This window comes from Ochotona princeps, chromosome 16, assembly GCF_030435755.1.
Source record: "Ochotona princeps isolate mOchPri1 chromosome 16, mOchPri1.hap1, whole genome shotgun sequence".
NCBI lineage: Eukaryota > Metazoa > Chordata > Mammalia > Lagomorpha > Ochotonidae > Ochotona > Ochotona princeps.
This window is the reverse complement of record NC_080847.1, coordinates 20,996,246-21,022,542: the sequence shown is the minus strand read 5'-3', so window position 1 is coordinate 21,022,542 and position 26,297 is coordinate 20,996,246. Positions and strand designations below refer to the sequence as shown.

Here is a 26,297-nt window from a genome sequence, read left to right as displayed (position 1 = left end):
CTGCCCTTACTGGGGCCCACCTATGTGTGAAATGGGGGTATGAGGAGGTTGTGCAGCCCCGCCTGTGGGCTGTCTTCCGGCGATGGATGCTAGTGGGGGTAGGGCTGGGAAGACAGCAGATGGGGAGGGGCTGGCTCCCGGGCAAGAAGGGACATGGGGAAAGGCAGCTGTCAGGCTGCAGGCTGAGCTCCAGGCGAGCTGCCTCTGGCTTCTGTGCCTTAGATCAAACTGTCCTGGCTGGGGAGGATGGGCAGGAGGGCTGTGTGACACAATCTAGAGGATGGGGGCAGGACAGCCCACGGAAACGCTGGAGTTCCAGGACACAGAAGCCCGACTGGGTACCTGGGGTTGGCCAGAGTGATAGGGGGTGGACCGGTGAGGGGCCGCGGTGGTTCAAACAGGTGTATGGGTGGGAGCATGAGGGTAGGCAGGATGTCCCTACACATCCTGCCTGGGACAAGAATCTAGGGAGGATTCAATGTGACTGTCAGGCCACTGATAGACACTGAGGACAATGATGCTAATAGGGTCTGGCATCCTCCTAGCCCCAGAAAACCCAGGGAGAATGGTCAGGAGGTGAAGCAGTGATAGGGGCTGGGTGGATGGAGGTTGGGGACTGGGCTCCAAGTGGCCCCCTTAGTGCCAACCCAGCCACAGCTCTATCTGATCAGGGTAGGTCTGGCTGGGGGAGAAGGGAGGTAGGTGCAAAGGGAAACGCCCTTGAACTTTCCTCTGATCCTGGCCAGCTGGGGGCCCTCTCTACTGCCTGCCTTGGCACCTCTAAGCAAGGCCACCCAGAGTCTGGCAGAGAAAAGCGGACCTCCCCTGCCTGCCTGTGGAAAAGCTAACGGAGGAATACACACAGCACCATGGCGGCACGAGGCGGGCCCTGGTTTCGAGGCCAGGCTGGCACCGTTTGTAAACATTAGACTTGGTGATGTCTGAGGAGGAAGGGAGGTGAGCTGGGACCACTGGGAATGGAGATAGAGGCAGGGTGGGGACCCTGCAGTTTTGGGAAGGGTCAATCAGCCACAGGAGGGAGGCTGCGGGGGCCTCTTGGCAGGTGCAGTGGGGTTGTGGGACAGGCAGGCCTGAATCCACTTGCCTCTGCATGTTTGTGTGGTTTCAGCGCTCCCTCGGGAGGGGCTGGAGCCTCAGAGGAAGCCCCGGTGCCAATGGGCAGGAGCAGGTGCTAAGCCTACAGGAGTGAATGTGGCCCTAGCCCGGATAGGCGGCTCTGTGGAGCACAGCGGGGGCGGCCCTTTGCTCACAGCAGGAAGTGAGACCGGCTTCCCCCTTCCTCCCTCTGCCATTACTGGGTTCTAGGCTCCTCTGAGATAGGGGACAGCTCTTCTGCCATCACCCCCAACACTGCCAGGACTGGGAAGTAGGGAGGAAGGTGGTTCGAGCTGTCCAGAGGTGCGGGGCCCAATTCTGCCTGGAACCGCTCCGAGGGAGGGATGCAAGGATGTCATTCCAGCCCGATGGCAGGATGTCATCCTAGGGGTGGTCCCATGGTTTTTGGAGACAGCTTCCTGGGTCCAGCAGCAGAGGCCATGGGTCTCCTGGGAGGCAGTGGTCATGCCAAGAGATCCACAAAGATGGCGTTGGCTGTGGTCTGGCCGAAGATGAAGGCTCCCATGGTGACCAAGAGGACTCCATAACCGACCAGCGCCCACCAGCTGTAGGGCAGAGGGTGACAGAGGTCTGATCAATCGTCCCATCACCTGGCTACACCAATGGAGTTAATAGCTGGTTCCTGCAGTCACACCACTTCTCCTGCTCACTTCCCAAGGACTTCTCAGCCCAAAGACACAGGTGGCCAGCAGTGTCATCCCTGGCTCTAGGGTAAGGAGGCCAAGACCGACTGACTGGTCACAGCACAACAGGGGCAGGTCCTGGGTTAGAATGCAGGCCTTCCGATGGGAAAGATGTTCAGGAAAAAGCACATCACTTGGAATGTTTCAATAATAACAATAATAAAAGGCACAAAAAGCAGGGGTGGGGGGCCAGAGCTACGGTGTAGCACAGTAAGTTGGTGCTTGCAATGCCAGCCTCTCAAATTTAGGTGCCAGCTCTCTGCTAACGTGCCTGGGGAAGCAGAGGAAGACAGCCTCAGTGTGGGGCCCCTGCACCCATGGAGCAGATGCCAAACAAGCACCTGGCTTTGGCCTGGCTTAGCCCCAACCACAGTGGCTATTTGGGGAATAAAGCAGGGATGGTATCTTTCCCTCTCTGTAACTGTCTTTAAAATTAATAAAATAGGTAGTTAAAAAAAAAAGTTCTATTCAAAGCCTGGAACAGATATATAAGAATGTCCACATGCTGTGGTATAGTGGGATAAGCCGCAGACCAGCACGCTGCGTCCTATATCATCCTGTTTGGTTTGAGTCTCAGACATTTTGCTTCAGGTCTAGCTTCCTGCTAATGAGCCAGGAAGCCAGCAGCTAACAGCTCAAGTGCTTGGGACGTTGCTTCCATGCAGCAGACCAGGATGGAGTTTCTGGTTCCTGGCTTTAGACTGGCCCTGACCTGGCTGTTGCACATATTCTGGGAGTGAACCAAGTAACCCGAGATCTGCCTCTCGCTGTACCTTTCAAATGTCAGCATTTATATGACTGAAGATTGTAGCCATTAAACCTGTTTTGTTTGTTTGTTTGTTTTTCCTTAAGGTTTACTCATGTATTTATTTGAAAGCCAGAGCAACAGAGACAGGGAAAGAAAGAGATCTTCTCCCCACTGGCTCGCTCCCCAAACAGCCACAATAACCAGGTGTGGGCCTGGCCAATGCACCTTGATCTCTCATGTGGGTGACAAGTACCCTAAGTACTTGTTTCCACATCTGATGGAAGCTGAATGGGAAGTAGTGTCTGGGACTGAAGCAGCACTTTGATATGGGACAACGGCCTTGCAAGGTGTGGCTTCACCAGTTACACCACAATGCGCACCTCCCCCAGACCTTCTGCTGACAGAGTGATGACCGAGACGTGGTTAAAAAGCAGGGAGGGGGGAAGCTGGTGGAAAACATGTCTGCCATGAAACCATTGACATGCACGTACAGCACTGTGTGCAGACACACCCATACATGCAGGGAAGCAGCTGAGAAAGCTGGTATCAGAGCTGTTTCAGAATGATACAGGATGGGGGGGTAGAGGTGATCAGTGAATATGAGGGATTTCACTTCTACAGTCCATTATTTCTTAAATTGTGATGACTATCACAGATTACAAATTTATAGAAGAAAAATACTGGTGGGCCCAGCACAGTAGCCTAGTGGCTAAAGTCCTCTTCTGGCATGCACTGGAATCCCATACTGGTGCTGGTTTGTATCCCAGCTACTCCTCTTCCCTTCCAGCTCCCTGCTTGTGGCCCGGGAAAGCAGAACAGGACGACCCAAAGCCTTGGGACCCTGCACCCATCTGGGAGACCAGGAAGAATTTCCTGACTCTTAGCTTCAGATTGGCTCAGCTCCAGCTGTTGTGGCCACTTGGGGAGTGAATCAGCAGATGGAAGATCTTTCTGTCTCTCCTTCTCTCTGTAAATCTGATTTTACAATAGAAGTAAATAAATCTTAAAAAAAAAAATACTAGGAATGGCAGTATAGCATAGCAAGCTAAGCTTCTGTCTGAAGGACTGGCATCCCATGAGTGCTAGTTTAAGTCCTAGATGCTCCAATTCCCCTCCAGCTCCTTGCTTGGGAAAGTAGAGGAAAATGGGTCCAAGTCCTGGGGTCCCTGAACGTTCATGGGAAACCCAGAAGAAATTCCAAGGCCCTGGCTTCAGATCAGCTCAGTTCCAGCCGTTTTGGCCATTTGGGTGGCGAAACAGTGGAAGGTTTCTCTGTTTCTTTTTTTTTTTTTTTTTAAAGATTTATTCATTTTATTACAGCCAGATATACACAGAGGAGGAGAGACAGAGAGGAAGATGTTCCGTCCGATGATTCACTCCCCAAGTGAGCCGCAACGGGCCGGTGCGCGCCGATCCGATGCCGGGAACCTGGAACCTCTTCCAGGTCTCCCACGCGGGTGCAGTGTCCCAGTGCATTGGGCCGTCCTCGACTGCTTTCCCAGGCCACAAGCAGGGAGCTGGATGGGAAGTGGAGCTGCCGGGATTAGAACCGGCGCCCATATGGGATCCCGGGGCTTTCAAGGCGAGGACTTTAGCCGCTAGACCACGCCGCCAGGCCCAGGTTTCTCTGTTTCTGTCTCTCTCCCTTTCTGTAACTCTCTCTTTCAAATAAATAAATCTTAAAAAGAAAAAACCTAATTTATTTTTTTCAAATATTTTTAAAAAGATTTATTTTTATTGGAAAGTCAGATAAACAGAGAGGAGGAAAGACAGAGAGAAAGATTCTCTGTCCGTTGATTCACTCCCCAAGCAACCACAACAGCCAGAGCTGTGCTGATCCAAAGCCAGGAGCCCGGAGCCTCTCCCAGGTCTCCACGCGGGTGCAGAGTTCCAATGTTTTGGGTCGTCCTCAACTGCTTTCCCAGGCCACAAGCAGGGAGCTGGATGGGAAGTGGAGCAGCCGGGATTAGAACCAGAGCCCTTATGGGATCCCGGGACTTTCAAGGCGAGGACTTTTAGCCGCTAGGCCACGCCGCTGGGCCCAATTTAAAAAAAAAATTTTTAATTAAAAATCTTTGAGGGCCCAGCACAGTAGCGTAGTGGCAAAAGTCCTCGCCTTGAAAGTCCCGGGATCCCATAAGGGCTCTGGTTCTAATCCCGGCTGCTCCACTTCCCATCCAGCTGCCTGCTTGTGGCCTGGGAAAGCAGTAAAGGACGACCCAATGCATTGGGACACTGCACCCACGTGGGAGACCCAGAAGAGGTTCCAGGTTCCCGGCATCGGATCGGCGCGCATCGGCCCGTTGCGGCTCACTTGGGGAGTGAATCATCAGACGGAAGATCTCCCTTTCTGTCTATCCTCCTCTGTGTATATCTGGCTGTAATAAAATGAATAAATCTTAAAAAAAACAAAACAAAACAAAATTTTTTTTTTAATTAAAAAATTAGGATACTGCGCTGGGCCCAAGACCTAATTTCATAAAGCATATTTTAAAACTCCCAAGTCTCTTAACGCAGCCCATTTTAAGACTTGCTAGCACCCACTCCCTTCCCCCTGCCAGTGCCACCCACTGTCTCCCCGAGAGGACCCCAGGCTGGGCTCCGCTTTACCTGGCTGGTTTGACTTCTTCCATCTCTGACAGTTTGGCTTGGATGAGGCAGAGCCCTGGGAAGCAAGAGGGCACCCTGAGAGTCTGCGGGGCAGGGGCATTCGCTCTCTCCTCCCATCCCATCCCCCTTGGGAGAGGCAGCTGCCAGCCTGGCATCCGACTTGCCAGGGGTGCTTGGCAGACCCGAAGGGCCCCACATGATGGCTCCGTGCAGCCCACACCTCAGCTGCCTTTCAGTGTCCTTCTGAGCCCACGGGGCTCCCCCTGATCCAGGCAAAGTATCAAGGGCCTATGGGAGTAGCCTCCCAGCTGGCAATAAACTAGGCGACAGGTGGGAGTTGTGGCTGGTGGGCAGGAGAGCTCCTTGGGCTCTGGCAGCAGACCGGGGTGCGGGATGCAGGCTGCTGAATGGTGGCCTCAGGGTGTCACCACGGACCCCCCTGCCCTACAGGCTGCCACAGAGAGAGCTGGCGGGATGTCCGAGGGCCAAGGAGCAATGGCTGCCAGGAAGAGCAGGGCGGGCTCCTGACTCCGACAGGCCTGGGTCTGAGAGGGTGCAAGAGCAGGGCCGTCTCTCGGTGTGGGGGGGATCTGAACCTGGGAAGATGAAGATGAAGCAGGCGGCCAGGCCTCCAACCACGGAGATGACTTTGCCGATGTCCGGGATGAAGAGCGCCAGCAGCAGCGTGAGCAGGAACCAGAGCAGCGTCTGCAGCACCCGCCGCCGCCGCTCCCTCCCCACGTCCTCCTCCACTGGCGTCCCCTGGTAGCGCAGCCACAGGCCTTCCACCACCGCCCTGTCCACAGAGAGCGGCTCAGGGGTGCCTCTGGTAACGCCCCCCGCTGCCAGGTGCTGGCTTCCAGGAGCCAGAGCCCTCCCTGGGTAGCCCATGGGTCAAGCCTCCATATGCTGCCTTGGGAAATGGGCCGCGGTGGCCAAGGGTAATGGATGAGACGCTGGCTGGGAGGGGCTTGGTGCTTTGCGGGCCTGTTTGGAAAGCACCAGTTACCCCCCTTAGAAGGCAATCATGGCCGGGGTTACCCTCAGGAGACGGAGTGTCTGTGTGAAAGCTCAGGGAAGGCTAGGGCCTAGGGATCCTGAGGACTTGGGGATGTGGCGGCCAGCACAGACACGTCTTCCTTCTACGGCACTGGGCCCATGCGCACAGGGTGTAAGGACCACGCAGAATGCAGTCACAGGGCCCCAGCAGCACGCGGGTGGGGAGGGGTGATGGCTCACCGCCCACAGAAGTGCAGGATAGGGTAGGAGGTGAGCACACTCAGGATGATGAAGGCTCGGGCTACGGCCACCGCCATGTCCTCCGACGGGTAGGACAGCAGCACGTCCGGGTCCACCGCAGCCCCGAAGGTCAGGAAGCCGCAGATGCCTGTGGCCGGGAGAGAGGCGCGGGTCGGGGCAGCTGGGGCAGCTGGGGCAGCTGGAAGGAGCCTGGTCGCTGCAAGGTCTGCAGCGGAGAAGGCTTTCTCTTCCTGACCTCACGCATCCCTCTGCCGACCCTGAACACTCCCACCGTGCTCCCATCTTGGAACCTCTGGGTGACCGATCATCTGCCCAGCTCCTTGCATTACCATCCAGTCATTTTTAAGGTCTCAGCTTGGAGAACTCGGCCCTGCCCAGCCTAGCCCCCGTCACCCCCGCTGGGACCTTCACTCACATCCCCTCGCTCCATTTTTTCCCTGCCTGTCTGCCCGCCCCACCTAATGAGCCCTGGGGGAAGAGGGACGCTCTTTGCCACCCTTGTTCCTGGCTATTGGTGCAGGTGGCCCCTGTGACTCTACCACAGCAGGAACAACACAAAATTCTCCCTGGCCTCCCAATTCTGCCCCTCACCCACAGTACTTTTCTCATGGTCAAGGCTGTCTCCCACACACCCCAGGTCAAGATGCTGCTTCTTGGCTCCCACCAACATCTGCTCCAAGCCATGAACCTGGCCTCCCTGCCCACCACCTGTAAACACAGCACTCCAGCCACACAGACCCCCATGTGTGCGCCACTGTGCAGTTCCTCCGTCTGCAGCATGCCTCTCCCGAGGCTGGCATGATGGCTCAATTGGCTAGTCCTCTACCTGCAAGTGCTGACATCCCATATCGGCACCAGTTTGTGTCCTGACTGTTCTACTTCCCATCCAGCTCCCTGCTTATAGCCTGGGAAAGCAGTAGAGGACAACCCAAAGCCTTGGGACCCTTCATGCATTTGGAAGATCCAGAAGAAGCTCTTGGCCCCTGGCTTTGGATCGGTTCAGCTCTAGCCATCGCGGACATTTAGGGATTGAACCAGCGGATGGAAACTCTTTTGTCTCTCCTTCTCTCTATAAATCTGCCTTTCCAGTGAAAATAAATCTTTTTTTTTTTTTTTTTTTTTTTTTTTTAAGAAAACACTGCTGCCAACTTCTCATGTTCTAGCTCCTGCTCATCACTTGGGGTTCCTTCAAATGCTGCCTCCTCAGAGAGGGGCTTTGAATCACCCCCAAATCTGGCTCTGCCCCATTCCATGTGCATCTTCTGGGCTTCGCGGTCACCATGGCACCAGCCACTGTTCCAGGTGCCCTACTGACTCTGACAACAGGGCATCAACGCCACCAGTGCAGGACCAGGTCTCACTGTCTCCCGTGGCATTCTCCATGCTGAGAACAGCTCCCTACACTTAGCAGCAATGAAAACTGGGAAGTGAATGGGTAGGCACACACTTCCCAAGGCAAGTTCCAGCCAGCGCCCACAGAAGAGTTTTGTCATGCTGGAAGTACAGGGCTGTCCCCCCAGACAGTTGTGGCTAGAGGACCCCGGAACTCGACGTGGGAGGGTGGCAGTACTCACCTGTGCCCATGTAGACAGCGAGGGCAATGACCATGGCAGCTGTCACCACCCAGCCCCAGGTTTTCACCTTGGGCCTCCGCATGCTGTTGAAGACGGGCACACTGCTCACGTGGCACTGTTCGTGTGAAGCACATGGTCATGGGGGAGAGGGACCTCACCCCCCGTTTCTAAAGGGAGGTACCCTGAGGACAGAGATGACAGGGACTGGGGTGGGTGTGGTGGTGCAGCATGGTAAGTTGCCATTTGGGATGCCAGAAAACCAAATGGGAGGGCCAGTTTGAGCTTGGCTCCTCCACTTCCTATCATGCTTCCTGATAATGTGCTTGGAAAGGCACAAGATGGTGGTCCAAGTACTTGGCTTCCTGCTATCCACATGAAAGACCCGGATGGGAGTTCCTAGGTCTGCTCTGTCCTGGCCCAGTCCCAGCTGTGGGCACTTGGGAAATGAACAAGTGAGTGGAAGAAGAGCTCTCTGCCTTTCCCTGTACCTTTACCTTTTGAGTAAGCAAATCTTAACAAATGAACAAATAAAAAGACCTTAAGGACAAGGGGTCTTGTCTTGGGGCCCCTGCTCCATCTTTCCTCCCAGGATCTCCTCTATTCCATGTAATGGGATTTCATCCCATGGCAGGGCTAAGCTAAGGGTACAGTGGGGACCTCGCAAGTGGCACCTGAAATCCAAAGCAGATGGTAGGCATGGCATTGAACACAGCCATCCAGGAAGCCGGCCTGTGGACAAACACATGAGGTGCTGCTACTTAAGGAGAACTTGGGACCACCCACAGGCCCCAGGCCCGACTCTTCATCCATCCCACCACTGCCTCCAGCCACCTGCAGTTCTCCACATGGAACCTGACTTCATCTGGGAAGGGGTCTCACAGGAGACCCGGTAAGTCAGCACTCCAAGGTTCGACAAGGTCCTTGGGGAATTAACAGTGCAGAATTCTTGGCTTCTGAACTGAGGTCTGTTTCTGGTTTGTCCCAGATTTTTTTTTGTCCCTCTTTAAATCATAGACCCAAGTCATCCTCCTATGAAAATCAGAGACACCACAGATAAGCCCAAGTTGGGAAGAGGTGCATTTACCCCTTGGTAGTCCCACACTGGTTCATCTGTTGACTGTTAGTGGCACGGTATTCCACCATTTGGTTCTCCTGCCCTTTTCCTACTGTGGCCACAGACAGCCCTAATGAGTGAGTTTATAGGCCTCAGGAAGCGCACCTGTGTGGCCTCTGGACGCTTGGCCCCAGCTGGTGGCCTCTACCCAGATGTCTCCTGGGAGGCCACACCTACCTGGTTAGGATGTCCCTGGGAGTCATCTCTTTATCTGGCCAGATGTATTTGATGATAATGATGGCGGTGACATACCAGGTGCCCACGACGCTCAGAAAGCTGCGGGAGGGAGACACCGAGTTGTTTCCTCTCTGCTTTTCCCCTCGGGGCTGCCCACCTGCAACTCTGGTGACCACAGGTGGGCACTGAACACCAGGGCAACTGTGCCTAAAGACACTTGGAAAATGTCTGAGAACTGATCGAGTGGGGAGGGAGCTGGCCAGGGGATGGGGACTTGCTGGGCACTTCTGGCTCAGGGACCACGCTGGAGAGCTGGGATCCAGAGCACATCTGGGATTTCAGAGGAGCCCGAACTTGGCAAGGGCTGTCCTTGGAACCCGGCCTTGGAGAATCTGCTGACAGTGTAAGTTAAGCACTTGGAGGATAGATACTGCGATGCTGAGACTTCTAGGGACGTTGGAGACAGCCAAGTGGTACTCCTTTAGTTACAGACTGGAATCCCTCAGCTCTGCAGACATGGAACCAGGAAGCTGGGCTCTCTCCTTGATACCATGCTGTGTCAAAGATGCTGGCAGGCTGGTGGTCTCCAAATCTCATAGACCCCATCCTCCCAGGGAGATCCAAAGTCAAGGTCAGCAGGATCCATGTCCCATTTCAGCTCTCCCTCATCCCTTCTCTGACATGGTATATTTAGGACTGACTGACTAATGAATGCAAGAGGATATTGTCCCCCTTGACATGGACAGAAAAGGAAGGTCTTAAGCCTGGGACTCTGCAACCCAAGTCCAGTCTGCTTTGCCTAGGAAGGTGAGGTGGTGTGGAGGACGGGGTTGGCTCTCAGCAGCCCTTGGGTTTCAAGCTGTCTATGATCAGAATTTCTGTCTGGCACAGGCTGGGGTGGGGCCTCCTTACCTGGCATATTTCTGGAAGCCAATCTCACGAGGGATGGAGAGGGGTAGGATGAAGAGGAAGGCTGTGAGGCTGATGGTGAACTTGCGGTCCATGTACCAGGGGCTACCAGCGGCTGCATCCGGCTCCTTTGCCATCACAGATATTACTGCACAGGGAGGGAGGAGGAAATGTCACGCCAGGCCACAACAGAGCATGGCCCTCGTGCTGAGGGGAACCCCGGCAGCACCCTCTCTCTCTTGGGCCCAGCAACCTGTGAGAAGGACTCTTGGGTGGTCCCAGGAGAGCCTGGGCACCCTTTCCCTCCCCCTCTCCCGGGAATCCCCAGGGCTGAAGGGGGAGAGATGAAGCGGGAACCTAGGGGAAACCTTACTCTTGTCCTGCTGGTCTCCGATGATGATGAGGAAAGCGATGCAAGTGCCGAAGGTGTATACAGCAATGGCCACCTCGCACAGCACGCCTGTCAGTTTGCCACACACAGCCCACACCACCTCCTGGTATGTCCTCTCATTGCTGGCTTGGGAGCAGTAAGCCAGGATGACAAGGCCGCTGATGATGAAGACCAGCATGCCCTGCGGGCAGGGGCAAAACAAGATGCTGTGGGAAAGGCCTGGATGCCAAGGGCCATTTGGGTTCACCAAGCAGCTACCCAGCCAGTGCCCAAAGCAGGGTGGAGAAAGGGGTCTCATCTCACGGGGCAAATTTTTTTTTGTAATTATTTTGACAGTCTTTACATAGTTGATCAGGGCACAAAGGGTCAAGGGCTACAGGAAAATGGGTAAGACCACTGCCTCCAAGTTACTATTACTATTATTATTATTATCTTCTGTATCTAGGGTAAGGGGAGAGAAAAAAGGGAGAAGCCCCACCCATCCCAGGTCCCTGATGTGGGGCATGCTCTGAGGGTCCGCTCAAGTGGCCCATGGAGCAATTTTATAAGACTGCTAGAGGGTGCAGAGTGGAAATTTTCTTTAAGATTCGCAAGTTTTATTAAAATAACTTTTTTATAAATATTTATTTACTTTATTGGAAAGGCAGATGTACAGAGAGGAGGAGAGACAGAGAGGAAGAGCTTCTGTTCGGTGATTCATTCCCCAAGTGGCCACAATGGCCGGTGCTATGCCGATCTGGAGCCAGGAACCAGGAACTTCCTCCAGGTCTCCCACACTGGTGCAGGGTCCCAACTGCTTTCCCAGGCTACAGGCAGGGAGGTGGATAGGAAGTGGCACTGCTGGGATTAGAACCTGCGCCCATAAGGGATCCCAGCGCGTTCAAGGTGAGGACCTTAACCATTATGCTATCGCATCGAGTCCGACTTATAAACATAACTTAAGTGCCTGGCACAGTAGCTCAGTTGCTAAAGTCCTTGCCTTGCATGCCAGGATCCCATGTGGGCACCAGTTCTAATCCTGGTGGCCCTGCTTCCCATCCAGCTCCCTGCTTGTGGCCTGGGAAAGCAGTCAAGGATGGCCCAAAGCCTTGGGACCCTGCACCCATGTGGGAGACCTGGAGGAGGCTCCTGGCTTTGGATCAGCTCTGCTATGGCCGTTGTGGCCACTTGGGGAGTGAATCATCGGACGGAAGATCTTCCTCTCTGTCTCTCCTCTCCGTATATCTGACTTTTCAATAAAAATAAATACATCTTTAAAAAAAAAGAAACTTAAAAAAACTGAAGTAGTAGAATAGTGCAAAAGATCTCCAAGTATCTCAAGCTCAAAAGCGACTCATGTATGGCCTATCTTGCTCCATCTTATTCCCCCTCCCACTCTGGATTATTTTTCAGGCAAATAGAAGTGATCAAATAATTTCATCAGTAAATACTTCACTATGTAGTTTCAAACAATGAGGGTGATCTTCTCCAACATAATCACAAAGTCATTTTTTTTTTTAATAAATCTTTTTTTTTTTTTTTTTTTTTTTTTTTAAGATTTATTTTATTTTCATTACAAAGTCAGATATACTGAGAGGAGGAGAGATAGAGAGGAAGTGGAGCTGCCGGGATTAGAACCAGCGGCCATATGGGATCAAGGCGAGGACCTTAGCCACTAGGCCACACTGCCAAGCCCCACAAAGTCATTTTAACTCCTAAAAAATACACAAGTGACATTCAAATCCCTCTCTGTTTCATGGGGGCTTGGAGGAAGGAAAAGCTGGAATAGATGAATAATGTCTGATGTGTGTGCAGGATGGAAGACCCTGATTGAACGCTTCCCTGGGAAGGCATAAAGCCCACCTGCCCCTGCCCCGCCATGTGCTTCTGCCTTCTAGGCTGGCACACTCACCATCTGCAGGGTGACACCTGCCACCACGCCCCCGGCCGTGCTGAAGGCTGCTGGGAAATTGAGCAGTCCTGCGCCCAGGCAGGCGTTGACAACAATGAAGATGGCTCCCAACGTGGAGGTGGTGCCTGAGCCTGGGCCCCCGGGAGAGGCATCCCCCTCATTCTTGGGAGCTGTGTCCACAGAAGGACTCTGCAGTAGCCGGGCTCGCTCCCCAGCATCGGTGCTCAGGGCCCACTCGCCATAGTCACTGTTGATGCTGACCTGGGCCATGGCCCCAGGAGCTGGCTTCTTGCAGGCGATGGGGGTTCTGCCTCACGACCACATCCCCTGGGCAGCCTGTCTGGGACAAAGAGTGGCACTGTTGTTATCCTGGGTTGGGGAAGCTGGGGCACAGGGTTAGGATCCACACAGGCAAGCAGTTCTGAGCAGAACGGGCCATGGAGTGCCATAGTAATGGGCGGCAGAGGCGGAAACTGACAGGTGCAAACTGCAAACCCTGCCTGCTGCAGCCTCCTGGACAAGCAGCGTAAATAAGATGTTGAACATGAATGGGAGCACTAACGTCCGAGCCGCACAGATTTCATCTGTTGGGCAGGTGTGCCATGGGCGGGCCTTAGCTCACTCAATGGGCCTCATGATCCAAAGGACCAGAGGTCAACACCACGCACCCAGAGCTCCAGACGAGTAAGTTGCTGTGCAGGATCTGGATCCAGATCACTCTGGCTTCCCAGCCCGTTTCCACACCATAGGCTCCCAAGAGGAGTCCTCGCCAACAACGGGGGGGCCTCCCTGCAGCCCAGAGTGATAACCTTATGTGGCACTCAAGTACGTCAAAACTCAGGCCAACTCTCACCCTTGTCCTATGACACTAGTGTCGCATCCCAGTGACGGCTGTGTCCCCGGGCAGACAGTAAGTGATGCTGGGCATGCAATGCTACCAGCCCCTCCTGCCCAGTCACCTCTAACATCCCACTTGCTGGGACACTTGCTTGGCTCCTCTTGGAGCCCTCAGGTCCCTGTTACTGCCCAGACTGGCTTCCTCTCAGCCTTGTCTCAGGGACTAGGAGACTTGCTCTATGATGCAACACCACAGCATGTGGTGCTTATCGTTACCACTGGCTAGCAAGCTTTGTTCCCTGCTGTTTTCAGCATGGCCCTAAAAGGTCCACATGACTGTCCCCAGTGAGCAGACTCAATTGTACAATCACTGAGCACTCAACCCTGGGTCCTATGGCAGTCAGTGCTGGGGCTAGTATTCAAACCCAAGCCAGACTCAACAGGGATTTCTTTTTTTTAAATTATTATTATTATTTTATTTTGATGATCTTCACTTAGTTTTAGGGCGCAAAGGATCAAGGGCTCCAGGAAAGTGGGTAAGACCATTGTTTCCATAGGGCTTTTTTTCTTTCTTCCCTTCCTTCCTTTCTTTCTTTTAAAGATTAATTTATTTGTATTACAAAGTCAGATTTATAGAGAAGCAAAGACAGAGAGAAAGATCTTCCATCTGCTGGTTCACTCCCCAAGTGGTCACAACGGCCAGGAGCTTCCTTTGTATCTCCCATGTAGGTGCAGGGTCCCAAGGCTTTGGGCCGTCCTCAACTGCCCTCCCAGGCCACAAGCAGGGAGCTGGATGGGAAGTCGAGCAGCCATGACACGAACCGACACATATATGGGATCCTGGTGTATGCAAGGTGAGGACTTTATTCGCTAGGCAACCATGTCGGGCCATTCAATAAGAATTTCTTCTTTTTTTTTTCAATAAGAATTTCTTAAAAAGGCTTATTTACTTATTTGAAGGAGTGACAGAGGAAGAAGAGACAGAGAGAGAGAGAAAGAGAGATCCTCCATCCACTGGTTCACACTCCCAGATGGCTGTAATGCCATTAGCAGGCAGCTGGATCAGAAGTGGAGGCACTGGGATCTGAACTAGCGCCCCTACGGCATGCTGGTGTTGAAGGCAGTGGCTTTGGCTTTACCTGACATGCCGTAATGCCAGTCCCCCGACCCAGGCCTAAATGACCCAATACGCCCATCTGTATTTGTCCAAGCCCTGGGCCCAAGAAGCTGAACAGAGACAATGGGTTTGTCACCTGATCCAGTCCCTCTACTCTGGGTAAATAGATGAACTGTGGTTTTGTCTTGAGCCTGTCCTCCAGGAAACCTGGGAGGAGGGACTGTCCCAGTATCTGGAGGAGCTTAGCCCTGAAGTGTGACCTCCAGGGTTCTCTACGCCTCACAGCCTGAGATCGCCAAGACAGACAGTGGTCTCAAAGGACCAGGTCCACACTCCCAGGCCAACAGCGGCTTTGAATGTGCAGGGGCTGTGACCAAGACCTCCAAGCCAGGATACTGACTGCTCTACTTCAAGGCTGTGTGGCCTTAAACAAGTCATATCACTTCTCACATGTTCCTGTGGGGCTGCTGCTGTGCAAGCTCAGCCTCCATCTGCAGTGCCAACAGCCCATATGGTTGATATGAGTGCCAGTTCAAGCCCTCGCTGCTTCACTTCTGATTTAGCTCCCTGCTTATGGCTTGGGAAGGCAGTGGAGGACAAGTCCCCTGAATTAGATCTTTGCTCCTGGCTTTGGACTGGCCCAGCTCCAGTCACTGGGGTCATTTGGAAAGTGAACCAGAGGATGGAAGACCTTGTTCTCTCTGTCTCTTCCTTTGTAACTCTACCTTTCAAATAAATAAACTAATTAACAATAAAAGTTCCTGTGAGGAGTATGTTAACATTAGACAGGGTAATACTTGATGAAGGATCACTGCTCCTATTATATTCGCAAGTGCCTCTTGGCATAAAGCTGACCCCTGCAAAGCAGGAAGCAGAGAACTGGTTAAAACTGAGGTCTAGGGCCCAGCATGGTGGCCTAGTGGCTAAAGTTCTCGCCTTGAACGCTCTGGGATCCCTTATGGGTGCTGATTCTAATCCCGGCAGCTCCACTTTCCATTCAACTCCCTGCTTGTGGCCTGGGAAAGCAGTCAAGGATGGCCCAAAGCCTTGGGACCCTGCATCTGTGTGGGAGACCTGGAAGAAGCTCCTGGCTCCTGGCTTTGGATCAGCTCAGCTCTGGCCGTTGCTTTTTGGGGAGTGAACCAGTGGATGGAATATCATTTCTTTCTTTCTTTCTTTCTTTCTTTCTTTCTTTCTTTCTTTCTTTCTTTCTTTCTTTCTTTCTTTCTCTCCTTTCTTTCTTTCTTTCTTTCTTTCTTTCTTTCTTTCTTTCTTTCTTTCAAGATTTGTTTATTTTTATTTGAAAGTCAGATATACAGAAAGGAGGAGAGACAGAGAATAAGATCTTCCGGGCCTGGATGGATGATCTTTCTCTTTGCTCTTTTTTTTTTAATAATCTTGCTTAGTTGCTTAGGGTACAAAGGGTTAAGGGCTAGAGGAAAGTGGGTAATACCATTGTTTCCACACTAATATTATCATTTTTTTCCCTGTATCTGGGGTTAGGGGAGAAACAAAGGGAAAAGCCCCACCCAGCCTCCCACCCATCCCAGGTCCCCGACGTGAGGCATGCTCCGAGGGTCCTGCTCAAGCAGTTTTGATAGTTCGACAGTTCTGAATTGCTGCCAATCTCGCTGTTCCAATCCCGATGAAACCTATTCAGAATCCACTGGCTGACACAGTCTCTTCATGGTTGGGGTTCTAAGATCAGCAGTTCAGTTGGAGGGATCTCCAAAGAAACTACACCAGGTTTGGGATCATCTCAGATCTTTCTCTTTGTATATTTTTGTAAATCTGACTTTGCTACAACAATAAATACATCTTTTAAAAAATTCTTAAAAACTTAAAAAAGAAAAAAACAAAGGGAGCAGAGACTGCTCTGGGTCGCCACGCCCAGGCTGTGGCTGTCTGCCAGTCTCCTGGATCCTCAGCCCCATTCCCAGGGTGCTCAGGCCGTATCTGCAGGTTGTTCTCTAGCGGCCCCTCCCTACTTTACCCTGTGGCCAACCAGAGCCAGCGTGGTAACTGAGCCACCAAGGAGTACTACAGAGCCAGCCCCTTCCCTGCCCTGCTCTCAGCCCTCCATGGGTTCAAAATGCTTCCTGAGGCCTCCCGGGATGCTTTCTGTGGTTCCTGCTGCTGCTGCTGCTGCTGCTGCTGCTGCTGGACAAGCAAAGCTGGGAACTGCACATGCGTGGAGCAGAACATGGACCCCGCTGAGTGCTCGCAGACACCTGCCAGCAGGCACGGGACCAAGTGATCCAGCCCCAGAGACTTCCCTCTTCTGTCTCCAAATCCAAACAAGTCACGCCAACGCCACAGAACTTGTTCCTTTTACACAAGCTGCCACTCGGGTTCTGCCACAGCTCAGCAGAAAATCAAAGCCACGAGCGGTCAAGGCAGAGTCCTGGGATGGCCGGACTTCCAGTGCAGCTCCGGCTCTGCCCTGCTCACCGCATCCCCCCAACACACGTTTCCAGAGCCACCTCTCCAAAGAGACCTAGAGTAGCATCCTTCCCTCCGGCACCTCTGTCCCAACCCCGTGCCATCTCCATCAGGCAGGAGGCAGGGCTGCAGTCCTTCTGCAGCTCATGCACAGCATGGTCCCAGATCCCCCAGCTCCCACTCCCTTCCCCCACTACTTGCCACATGCCTCCTGGCTCACCTGTTGCACCACAGCGGAGGGGGTAGCTTCTTCTGAGAACTCCCAGGTCTGATTCTCCCCACGTCTCTCTCCAATCCCAGCTGCTTCTTTCTCTAAACTAAACTGCAAATCTGCTGTCAGACGAGAGAAAAGTTTGGGTCGCCTCCCTGTTGGCTTTGGCAGAGTGGAGGGGGCCAGGAGGCCTGGCTCCTCACTGAATGGGGCGCCAGGATAGACAGGAAAACAGACCGCGGAGGGGAAGGAGCAGTGGTCGTGCCAGCACTGGAAACCTGATGCCCAGGGCTCAGGACAGGAGTGTAATCACGGCTGTAGGCCCCGCGAATTCCAAGAAGTACGGCTTCCTCGTCCACCCAGGGGCTCCGAAATATGAAGGGTGAGCTGTATTGGGAGGTGGGCCACGGTGCACACGGAGCAGGGCGGAAGGGGCCAATCCCCAGATCTGCTGACAGACAGGTGGGCTACCAAGGGGCATAAAGCAGGGAGGAGCCCTGGGACTCGATCCCGGCCTAGGACTAGGTGGAGACAGCAGACCAAGACGTGGAGCCGGCACGGCAAAGGCAGGCGTGGGGCGAGGACTGACCCGCAACACTACACGAACCGGGCGACTCCGCTGCGATGGGTACTCCAGGGACCACAGGACTACGGTTCCCACCACCTCCACCTTCCATCACCTACCTAAAGCGCTTCATTCCCGAGCCGGCTGCGGAGACACGTGAGCTTGGATCACATGACTCCCTGCTTGGGTGGCCGCGGGTCACCCTGGGAGTTGTAGTTTTGGCCATCTGCTCGCTGATTTCCTCTACCCTACAGCACGCCTCCGGGCCAGCCCGTGTGTTTTATTGTTATGGCTGACATCTTTGCCAAGGGCACATACTGCTTCTTCCTCCTAGAGATTCTTGCGAGTCCCAGGCCTTATAAATTTGTCATAAATCATACAAAGAGATCCTGTATCAGCCCCAAGACACTGGCGCAGACAGAACCCACTTCACTGAACTTACTGGGATTTCCCGATTTTGCCTGTACCCATTTCTTTGTGGGTATTTAGTTCTACATAATTGTATATCCACACACTCAGGCTATTGAACATCTTCAACTCCACAGGATTCTTTTCTTTTTTGAAAAGCAGAGGGGCTGGCACAGTGGCTTAGTAGGATAATCCTCAACCTTGCAAGCACTGGCATCCTGTATGGGTGCTGGTTCATGTCCTGACTGCTCCACTTCCCACCTGGCTCCCTTCTGATGGCCTGGGAAAGCAGTGGAGAATGGCCCAAAGCCTTGGCGCTCCTGCACCAGCATGGGAGACCTGGAAGAAACTCCCAGCTTTCGGATCTCCTCTGGTTTGGTCATTGCAGCAGCTGGAAGATCACTCTGTAAAATCTGCCTTTCCAATGAAAATAAATGCATCTTAAAAAATGGGGTGGAGGCAGCGCAGTAGCCTAGTGGCTAAAGTCCTTGCCTTGCATGAGCCTGGATCCCATATGGCCACCAGTTCATGTTCTGGCTACTCGACTTCCCATCCAGCTCCCTGCTCGTGGCCTAGGAAGGCGGTGGAGGACGACCCAAAGCTTTGGGACCCTGTACCTGCATGGCAGACCCGGAAGAAGCTGGTTCCTGGCTTCAGATAGGCTCAGCTCTGGCCGTTGCAGCCACTTGGGGAGTGAACCAGCAGATGGAAGATCTTTTTCTCTGTCTCTCCTTCTCCTGTAAATCTGACTTTCCAATAAGAAAATGAGTAAGTCTTTAAATTTTTTTTTAAAGGGAAAAGAAAAGCAGAAAATGGTTGCGACAGCGAAGCCTGTGTCAGGCTGAAGTTTGTTTCAGAGAAGGGGATGTCAGCTCCTCCTGGGGAATGTGGTGCTTTGCAGCCCGACCTGTACTCTGAAGCCCTATTCGCCTCTTCCTGGAAATTGCCATTGGGAGGTGCAGCGCTCCTCTAAAATACTCGCTGTCCTTCCCTGGGGGAGACTTGCACCTCGCCCTGCTACTTTCAGGTAAACTGCTGGTAAGTTGACCTTGTAGATTGTTCTGGCCAATGGAGATCAGGTGGATGTGCCCGCCAAGTATGGCTGTTTCCGTTTTTTTCCCCCCTCTCTCTCTGCTACAAGAAGTCATGTTGAAGACATGCATAAGATTTCTAAAATACAGGAGGACTTTGAGCCTCCAGTCTTGGGAGTGATTTACCTTCATCCAACCACTGGGGGTGTACCACAGAATGTTAGGGGTGTGCTTGGTCTCCAGTGCTGTTTTAGATAAATGTGAACTTACAACCCAGCCCACAGCACAGTCCTTGTGCACGGTGTGTGTATGCATGCTAAAATCCTGTTTCTCGTTGCTTGGGAAGAACTTGGAGGAACGTTGAGTGCAGACACCAGACAGCTGCCAGCCTGGATTGGTGTTGGCTCGTAAGCTGGAGGGTGGAGGCTGTATTTGTGGAAGTGCCATAAAGTCAGATGCAGCCTTTAGCAGAGTGAAGGAGCTCCGGACTTGAAAGCTGATTGTGCAGTCGTGGGCAAGGCAGGCCTTAGTTTGTGCACCTGTAAGAAGGGGAGGTCTCTCTGGGCCCGGCGGCGTGGCCTAGCGGCTGAAGTCCTCGCCTTGAAAGCCCCGAGAGATCCCATATGGGCGCCGGTTCTAATCCCGGCAGCTCTACTTCCCATCCAGCTCCCTGCTTGTAGCCTGGGAAAGCAGTCGAGGACGGCCCAATGCTTTGGGACCCTGCACCCGCGTGGGAGACCCGGAAGAGGTTCCAGGTTCCCGGCTTCGGATCGGCGCGCATCGGCCCGTTGCGGCTCACTTGGGGAGTGAATCATCGGACGGAAGATCTTCCTCTCTGTCTCTCCTCATCTGTGTATATCTGGCTGTAATAAAATGAATAAATCTTTAAAAAAAAAAAAAAGAAGGGGGGGTCTCCACATGTTCTGCAGAGCAGGAGATGTGACGTCTGACTGAGGTTAGAGCTGCTCACCACTTCATGACGTTGCCTTCCAACCGCTTAAGAAGACTTCATAGAACTGAAATGTTTTGTTGTGGTGCCCATATGGAACCCAGCGAATGCAGGGTGAGGATTTGGCCACTGGGCCACTGCACCAGACCCCCAAACAGTATCTGTAAAAAGCAAAATAAATCAAACTTTCCAAGTAGCATGTTAATGTTCTTAGAAGGAAGCTAGCTGTTGCCCGGAATGAGTGAACTGTCCTTGGTTTGTATGCAGTATCTGTGAATTTCTTATATACTAAACACATAATTAGAGTATAAATATGAGTGGAAAAGTTTTATAAATGCCTAGCTATGGGGCCAGTGCTAATCCTCTACCTTTAAGCACCAGCGTCCCATATGGGTGCCAGTTTGTGTCCCAGCAGATCCGCTTCCCATCCAGCTCCCTGCTGTGACCTGGGAAAGCAGTCGAGGATGGCCCAAGACCCTGCACCTGCGTGGGAGACCCAGAAGAAGCTCCCGGCTCCTGGTTTCAAATAGGCTCAGCTCCGGCAGTTGCGGCCACTTAGGGAGTAAACCAGCAGATGGAAGATCTTTATCTCTCTTTCTCTCCATAAACCAATCTTTTGAATTAAAATAAATGTCTTTTAAAAAAGAAATACCTTTAAGATAAACAAGTAAATGCATAGATATCATTGTATACATGACGATATAGGCCTGTTTCCGTAACCTAAATTTGCTCTGTAATTTTTTGTTATATAAGGACAGAATGCATCTAACTCCTGTCAAAAAAGATTACTTCCCCTTAAAGTAAGAGGGCTTATGAAATGGACAGGACCACCTGTATTCCCATATAAAACAGGAAGAACTAATAGGATCACTTAGAGAAAATATCGTCTCAGACATGAAAAATGCTTGATCTTCTCCAAAACAGAAATGCACATCAGAACACCAATATGTCCAACCTCACCTGTCAGATCGGCAACACACAGCTAACAGGTTTCTGGAGATCAACACAGGCCCAGCTGCTGGGAGTGGCCTCTCTCAGAAATCCCAGCTCTTCAGATTCAGCCATCTGATAGCTTGCTTGAATATACATTAACCTATGTATGAGGTTATTCATTTATTTATAAAGATTTATTTACTTTTATTTGAAAAGTAGACCAGATTTGTAAGGGAGAAGGAGAGACAGACAGCAAATCTTCCATCTGCTGGTTCACTCCCCAAATGACCACAATGGCCGGAGCAGAGCTGACTGAAAGCCAGAAGCTTCTTTAGGTCTCACACACAGGTGCATGATTCCAAAGCTTTAGGTCATCCTCTACTGCTTTCCCAGGACATCAGCAGGGAGCTGGATGGGAAGTGGAGTAGCTGGGGCACAAACCAGCACCCATATGGGATTCTGGTGCTAGCAAGATGAGGATTTATCTAATTGAGTCATCGCACTGGGTCCATGAGATCATTTACTATGCTACTATTTATTCTTGTTTTTTAAAGATTTCTAAATTTTTATTGTAAAGTCAGATATATATAGACAGAAACATCTTCCATCTGCTGGTTCACTCCACAAGTGGCTGCAATGACCAGAGCTGAGCTGATTTGAAGACAGGGGCCAGGAGCTTCTTCTGGGTCTCCCATGTGGGTGTAGGATCCCAAGGCTTTGGGCCATCCTCAACTGCTTTCCCAAGCCATAAGCAGGGAGCTGGATGGGAAACGGGGCTGCCAGCGTTAGAACTGGAGCCCATATGGGATCCTGGTGTGTTCAAGGCGAGGACTTTAGTCGCTAGGCCACCGTGCCGGGCCCAATACTATTGTTTTTAATATCTCTTTGAAAAGGACAAATTAGCTGCAAATCAATACTTTGTGTGTGTGTGAAAATAGTTACTTGTTTAAAGTTATTGAGTAGGGGAGTGACAGAGAAGGGAAGGGAAAAAGAAGAGAGGAGATAGATCTTCCATCTGCTGGTTCATTCCCCAGATGACCACAAGGTGCTGGGCCGGGCTGAAGCCAGGAACCTGAACAATATCTGGGTCTCCCACATAGGTTGTAGCAGCCCAAGTACTTGGGTCATTTTTAGCTGCTTTCCCAGGTCCATGAACAGGGAGCTAAATTTGAGGCTTGGCAGCTGGGACTCAAGCTAGTGCCCCTATGGGAGGCCGGTGCTGGACGCGGCAGTTTTACCAGCTATGCCACAGCACTGGCCAACATTTAAAAAATCCTTGGTGTTGGCATTGTGGCACAGTGTGCTAAGCCACTAGTTGCAACACTGGAATCCATACCATGTTCCTGATTCAGCTCCCTAATCCCTGGAGGAAAGCATCAGTAGATGACCTAAGTGCCTGCATCTCTCAAGTCCATCTGAGAGAACCAGGTGTAGGTCCAGCCTCCTAGCTTAGCAGCCATTTGAAAAGTGAACCTGTGGATAGAAGATCAATCTCAAACATCTCCTTCTCCCTCTCTTTCCTTCTACTGTCATTCATCCTCCAATTTAATAAATCACTCAAAAAGAAATCCTTCAAGAGAATTTAATACTTATTTGAAAATTTCATGATTTAGAATAAAACCTAGTGCATATACATGTTACTTTAAGTAAACCTTTACCGGTGGTCTTGGTATGTTGGCACTGCAGGCAGTGGCTTAACCTGCCCCTTAAAACATAATTTCTATCAAACAAAAACTACATAGCCAAGAATTCGAATACAGTTCTCAAGCTGGTTGAGTGAGATGGACTCTAATGTTTACATACAAGTCTGAGACAATTTAGTCTGCAAGCTTCCAAATGATTGAACCAAGTCAGCTATATTTGAGTGACTGAGAAAGCTTCCTTATTTTAAAAAATAGATTCTCAAACTGTATCTCAGACATGCTGAGTCAGAATGTCCAAAGCTCAGGCCAGAGAATAATATTTTTAACAATATTGTGGACAAGTGACCTATTCTACCTTACTCTGAAACAAGGGCGTGCCTGTTCTTTCCCCAGCCTCCTCCATCGGGCTGGGAGGAAAAGGTAATCTGAGACCAAGACTCTGAAAGAACTGCAGATGAAGAGTCTGAACTTGTGTGAAAAACATCAGAGTTGGCACAGCACATGGGTCTTCAATCTCGGGCAGCTGGCTTGGTGCTGTCAGATGCCTTTTCCAGCCCAGCGAGGGCTTGGCAGTCAGTGTCAACCATTTTTTTGCACCAGACTAGGGGAACATAAAGCAGTTGTTCATACCCAAGCCAGTCAGTCAGCTTCCAGGATGATAAATCAGTCCGTCTCCTTGAAAAAGTGCTTTCCCGAAGACATCAGTGAAGCAGTCCATCGGCCAACCCTTTTCCACTGTGCAAGGAAGAGATTACTGTGTCCTAGAGAGATGGGAGAAGCCAAGGGGAGAAGCAGCTGGGCCTGCTTTCCCCTGCTGGGGAGGATTCCTGCTCCATTGTTCAGATAGTCACTGTGCCATCCCGAACAGCTTCTTGCATGAAGTATAGGGGACAGAACAGGCATAAAGGCTCAAGCCAAGCAGCTGCATTGCCGTTGGCTACTAGCAGCATAGGACCTTGTCAGAGCTCACAGAGCTCAAGCCATGGATTGCAAACTGCTTCTGAAAAAACTGGATTATGGAATGGGTCACGACATGGGAGAGTAAAGCCACTGCCTGAGACGACGGCATCCCATATGGGAGCTGGCTGGTATTCTGGGCATTCTGCTTTTTAATTTTGATCGGAATGTCAGATTTACAGAGAATGAAAGAGAGAAAGATCCTCTGCCCACCAGCTCAGTCCCCAAATGACTGCAATGGCCTGAGCTGAGCTGATCCGAAGCCAGGACTTAGTAACTTGTTCCAGGTCTCCCACATGGGTGCAGGATCCCAAGGCCTTGGACCATCCTCTACTGGTTTCCCAGGTCATAAACAGGGAGCTGTATGAGTAAAGCAGCCGGGATACGAACTGGTGCCCACATGGGATTACGGCACATGCAAGGTGAGGATTTAACAACTGAGTCATTCACCAGGCTTGGCTATTCCACTTTTTAAAAAATTTATTTTATTTTCATTGCAAAGTCAGATACACAGAGAGAAGACAGGAAGATCTTCCGTCCTATGATTCACTCCCCAAGTGGCCGCAACAGCCGGTGCTGCACAGATCCCAAGCCAGGAGCTCTCCAGGTCTCCCACACGGGTGCAGGGTCCTAAAGCTTTGGACCATCCTCAATTGCTTTCCCAGAAGCAACTCCTGACTTCAGCCTGGCCCAGCCGTGACCATAGCAACTTTCTGGGGACTGAACCAGTGGATGGAAAATCTATCATTTGCTATCTCTTTGTAAACTCTGCCTTTCTTTTTTTAAAGACTTATTTATTAAAAAGTTTATTTTTATTGCAAAGTGAGATATACAGAGAGGAAGATCTTCCATCTGATGGTGATTCACTCCCCAAGTGACTGCCCTCCCAGGCCACAAGCAGGGAGCTGGATGGGAAGTGGGGCCAACCAGGATTAGAACCGGTGCACTTATTAGATCCCAGCGCATGTAAGGTGAAGACTTTAGCCACAAGGCTATGGCACCAGGCCCATAACTCTGCCTTTTCAATTAAAAAAAAACAAAAAACAAAAAAAAAAAACTAAGACCTATACCCCCAGGCTTGCAGTCTCAGTTCCTGTCACTTCCTCATTACTCAGCTCTGAGGCTGAGCTAATCACTGATGACTGGACTCCAGTTCGCACCTTATCTTGCTGGTGTTTAACTTTGTATTCACTTCTTTATATTGTCATTGTTTTTAAAATTTGAGACAGAACTATAGACCCTCTGCCTATTGGTTCTCTCCCCTCAAAGGCCCAGAACAGTCTCTTGCCTAGGACTGAAGCTGGGAGTTGGGAGATTAGCCCAGGTCTCCCACATGGGCGGCGGGCGCCAAGTTCCTTAAGCCATCACTACTGCCTTACAAGATACTCATTAACAGGAGGCTGGAGTCAGAAGTGGAGCTGGGGGCCCGGCGGCATGGTCTAGCGGCTAAAGTCCTCGCCTTGAAAGCCCCGGGATCCCATATGGGCGCCGGTTCTAATCCCGGCAGCTCCACTTCCCATCCAACTCCCTGCTTGTGGCCTGGGAAAGCAGTCGAGGACAGCCCAATGCTTTGGGACACTGCACCCACGTGGGAGACCCGGAAGAGGTTCCAGGTTCCCGGCATCGGATCGGCGCGCACCGGCCCGTTGCGGCTCACTTGGGGAGTGAATCATCAGACGGAAGATCTTCCTCTCTGTCTCTCCTCCTCTGTGTATATCTGGCTGTAATAAAATGAATAAATCTTTAAAAAAAAAAAAAAAAAAGAAGTGGAGCTGGGCCTTGCACCCAGGTGCCTTGATACAGGACATGGGTATCTTAACCACCAGGCCAGATGTCTACTGCACACAGGTGCTTGCCCACTTCACCTTTTATTTGTATCATTTGCTTGGCTCCTGTAGAAATCTAAAACTGACCACTTCTCCTCCAACCCTTTCCGCCCTGCCCACATGCACAGGATCACGGGGGTGCTTCTTGTCCTCCTGGTTAAGGGATTCCAGCCACATTCTTAGCACCTTTGGAAAACGCCAACTTTGGGAGCAGCTCACATCTGTCCCGGCTCACGGTCAGCTGGACAGGACTCGAGGCTTTCTGCGGTACACCCCCACACCCTCCCCTGCCCCCTGTGAAAGAACAAGCAGACAGTGTTGGGTCTACAGTAATTTTATTGTAACAGAGAAACCAGGCTGCGAGAAGTCTACATGATTAGAGTGGATGGTGGTCAGCTTTCCGAAGGGTCAGGCCTGCGTCCATCTCGCAGCACAGCAAGTCCAGAACATCCCCTTCCCTGTACTACCACGCACCGACCAGCTCGCAATGTCGGACGAGGGACCACACGAGTACAACCAGTGAAGGGAAGAGGTCCAGTCGGCGGAGGCAGCGTCCCCAGAGGAGGCAATGTCACAGTCATCGAGGAGGACGCGGAAGTCAAAGCGCTTCCCTAACTCACCACCGTTCTTCCTTCTTAAATAAACCCAGGTGATGTTCTTTCTTCTTCAATAAACCCTGATCGGATGGGCGTGGTAGTCAATTCATCAGTAGAACAGAATGGAAATCTAGGCTAGTTACAGGGCTTTGTGACTAAAGAACAGAACAGCAGTGATAGGGAGAAGAAACAGTGTTCTTTTTCTTAAAGGCAAGAAACAGTATGATTTATTTTTCTTGCTGCAGCGGTAGCAGACTCACTGGTTTCCACAAAGTACAATTCTTGCAA

General features: G+C 51.6%; 1 protein-coding gene across 1 annotated transcript; it reads right to left on the bottom strand.

Annotated features, from left to right (window-relative positions):
- Positions 1-617: 617 nt before the first annotated feature.
- Positions 618-17,834, bottom strand: SLC38A7 (solute carrier family 38 member 7). Its single transcript, XM_004583905.2, has 12 exons — positions 17,786-17,834; positions 17,111-17,223; positions 12,495-12,830; positions 10,586-10,784; positions 10,216-10,360; positions 9,304-9,402; positions 8,684-8,741; positions 8,013-8,127; positions 6,418-6,565; positions 5,775-5,974; positions 5,179-5,233; positions 618-1,682 (listed from the first exon to the last, which is right to left on the bottom strand). The coding sequence occupies exons 3-12, from the start codon at positions 12,762-12,764 to the stop codon at positions 1,580-1,582; spliced, it is 1,392 nt and encodes a 463-aa protein (XP_004583962.2). The 5' UTR covers positions 12,765-12,830; positions 17,111-17,223; positions 17,786-17,834; the 3' UTR covers positions 618-1,579.
- Positions 17,835-26,297: the final 8,463 nt, after the last annotated feature.

Coding starts and splice junctions, on each gene's coding strand:
- SLC38A7 (XM_004583905.2), bottom strand. CDS start 12,764: ATGGCCCAGGTCAGCATCAACAGTGACTATGGCGAGTGGGCCCTGAGC. Junction 10,361..10,585: donor CGGAGACCAGCAGGACAAGA/GTAAGGTTTCCC, acceptor CTCCCTGTGCAG/TAATATCTGTGATGGCAAAG. Junction 9,403..10,215: donor GGCTTCCAGAAATATGCCAG/GTAAGGAGGCCC, acceptor TCCCTCCCGCAG/CTTTCTGAGCGTCGTGGGCA.